This window comes from Penaeus japonicus, unplaced genomic scaffold, assembly GCF_977035675.1.
Source record: "Penaeus japonicus unplaced genomic scaffold, GWHDUDI00000001_assembly GWHDUDI00000014, whole genome shotgun sequence".
NCBI lineage: Eukaryota > Metazoa > Arthropoda > Malacostraca > Decapoda > Penaeidae > Penaeus > Penaeus japonicus.
Window position 1 is genome coordinate 18,657,260 of NW_028234416.1, and position 2,500 is coordinate 18,659,759.

General features: G+C 48.2%; 1 protein-coding gene across 1 annotated transcript in view; it reads right to left on the bottom strand.

The window, feature by feature from the left end:
• LOC122260459 (disintegrin and metalloproteinase domain-containing protein 33) overlaps positions 1-2,500 on the bottom strand; it is a 14,354-nt gene that overhangs the window by 2,060 nt on the left and 9,794 nt on the right. Inside the window, exons 12-15 of the mRNA XM_043027735.2 lie at positions 1,811-2,075; positions 881-1,021; positions 285-460; positions 7-175 (exon numbers count right to left, since the gene is read on the bottom strand). Coding sequence (XP_042883669.2) covers positions 7-175; positions 285-460; positions 881-1,021; positions 1,811-2,075 — 751 coding nt within the window. The remainder of the gene's footprint in view (positions 1-6; positions 176-284; positions 461-880; positions 1,022-1,810; positions 2,076-2,500) is intronic.

The window sequence follows — 2,500 nt, forward strand, 5'->3', positions numbered from 1 at the left end:
AAACACCTTGTTCACGCCACAACCGGAGCCGTCAGGAACCAACCAGAAGGCACTGGGGATGTGTCTTGATGCGATGACGTAATGGCAGTTGCTTATGCTTCCGTATCGATAACTGCCTGTGAGTAGGGGCTTATCTGTCGCAGGGAGGCAGTGCAGGGTACCGCAAGGGGCGTCCCTGGAAAGACATGGGGTGTGTGAGACGATGGTTAGGTTCGGAGGCATTCGAAGCTTCATTTACAGCACTCGACTGAACCACCGATCACTGTCTCATGCCTCGATCTTACCTCTTGCTACACGCCTTCAGAGTGTTCAGGCTACTGTCTCTGAAGCCACAGTTGCCGTTCGAACCGCCTTTTTCATTGTATTTGAAGCACCTATCATTAGCTATCGAGGTGGTCGGTCCCCAGACTATTTTGCATCGCTGTTCGTGGCTCCCGCACTCACCCCTGTGGCAGTGACCCTGTGGGGAGAATTTGCTAAAGGTTATACTCTCGATCTGGGGTGACGGCTTGGGTCGTTTTTTTTTCTTTTAGTATAGAGAGATAAAGGTACAGATGGATAGACATAGAGATGGATAAACTGGTATGTGTATTTATGCGTGTGTGTATGCGTGTGTATGTATTTATGTGTGTGTGTGTGTGTGTGAGTAGATGTATACATAGATAGATAGAGAGAGAGAGAGTGCGCGCGTGTGTGTGTGTGTGTGTAGATAAAGAGAGAGAGAGAGAGAGTGTGTGTATGTTTGCGTACATAAATATAAATGAACAAACATAGCTGAACATAGAACTAGCTAGAACTACACATCAACAAAAAAAAATCCGCAAAAAAACCCACAATCCCAATACAAACAAGAAAACCTTTCCAAAAAAAAAATCCTGACCTTCCCATCAAAGCAGAGGTGGCCATCCCTCTTGAACACGTCGACGGGGCAGTACTCGGAGTTCCCAGGGCAGAACTCGGGCAAGTCGCACTCGGACAGGGCGGCGCGACACACAGACCCCACTGGCAGAGGTTTGCACGTCTGGGAGAGGAAGGTTGACATTGTTGTTTATGTTGTTGTTGTCATCATCGTCGTCATTATTGTTGTTGGTATTGTGTTTGTTTCTTATTATTGTCATTAGTATATTTTATTATCATTATCATAATTATTCATATTACTATCATTACTATTCATAATATTATCATTATTATCATCATAAGCATTATAATGATTATTGTCGTTGTTACTGTTGTTATCATTATCATTTTTATTAGTGTTGTCATCGTCATTATTGCAAAAAGTGTTGAAAACCGGAAGGTCAGAAGAAACTTTCTCTCCCTTTCTTTATCTCTTTCTCTTTCCTGTTTTTCTCCTACCTTCTCTCTCTCTCTCTTTCTCTCTCATTCTCTCTCTCTTTCTCTCTCTTTCTCTCTCTTTCTGTCTCTCTCTTTCCCTCCCTTCTCTCTCTCTCTCTCTCTCTCTCTCTCTCTCCCTCTCCCTCTCCCTCTCCCTCTCCCTCCCCCTCCCCCTCTCCCTCCCCCTCCCCCTCTCCCCCTCCCTCCCCCTCCCTCTCTCTCCCTCCCTCCCTCCCCCTCTCTCTCCCTCCCCCTCCCCCTCTCCCTCCCCCTCCCCCTCTCCCTCCCCTTCTCCCTCCCCCTCCCCTCCTCCTCCCCCTGCCCTCCTCCTCCCTCCCCCCCCTCCTCCTCCTCCCCTCCCCCTCCCTCCTCCCTCCTCCTCCCCCCTCCTCCTCCTCCCCCTCCCCCTCCTCCTCCCTCCCCCTCTCCCCCTCCCCTCTCCCTCCCCCTCTCTCAAACAGCCGACCCGACCCACCTTGGTGTCACAGCAAGACCCCGAAGCACAGGTGGCGTTCGCAGTCAGCTTGCAAGTGTAAGGGTCGCAACAGCGGTTGTCACAGAACTCCGGAGGCCCACAGTCACACTGCTCGCCCTCCTCCACCACGCCGTTGCCACAGCTAGGACGCGAATACAGCTTCGTCGGGACGTTCTTGAGGCAGTCGAAGCCGGCGGTGGAGAAGCTCTGAGCGAGGTACTTTTTGCTGCAGGAACTCCAACCCATGCTGGCGTTGTAGATGTTGCTGCCGGCGAGGAGGCAGTGTTAGCATTGCTGTTGCTAGGGGATTGTTAGAACTGGTGTTATTAGGGGATTGTTAGCATTGCTGTTATTAGGGGATTGTTAGAACTGATGTTATTAGGGGATTGTTAGCATTGCTGTTGCTAGGGGATTGTTAGATCTGATGTGATTAGAGGAATTGTTAGATCTGATGTGATTAGAGGCATTGTTAGATCTGATGTGATTAGAGCTATTTTTAGCAATGATGTGATTAGAGGCATTGTTAGATCTGATGTGATTAGAGCTATTTTTAGCATTGATGTGATTAGAGGCATTGTTAAAATTAATGTTATTGGAGGACATTAATAAAACTGACGTTATCAGAGGCATAGATATAATTTACGTTATCAGATGCACTACAAAAATTGATATCAAAGGGCACCATCACAA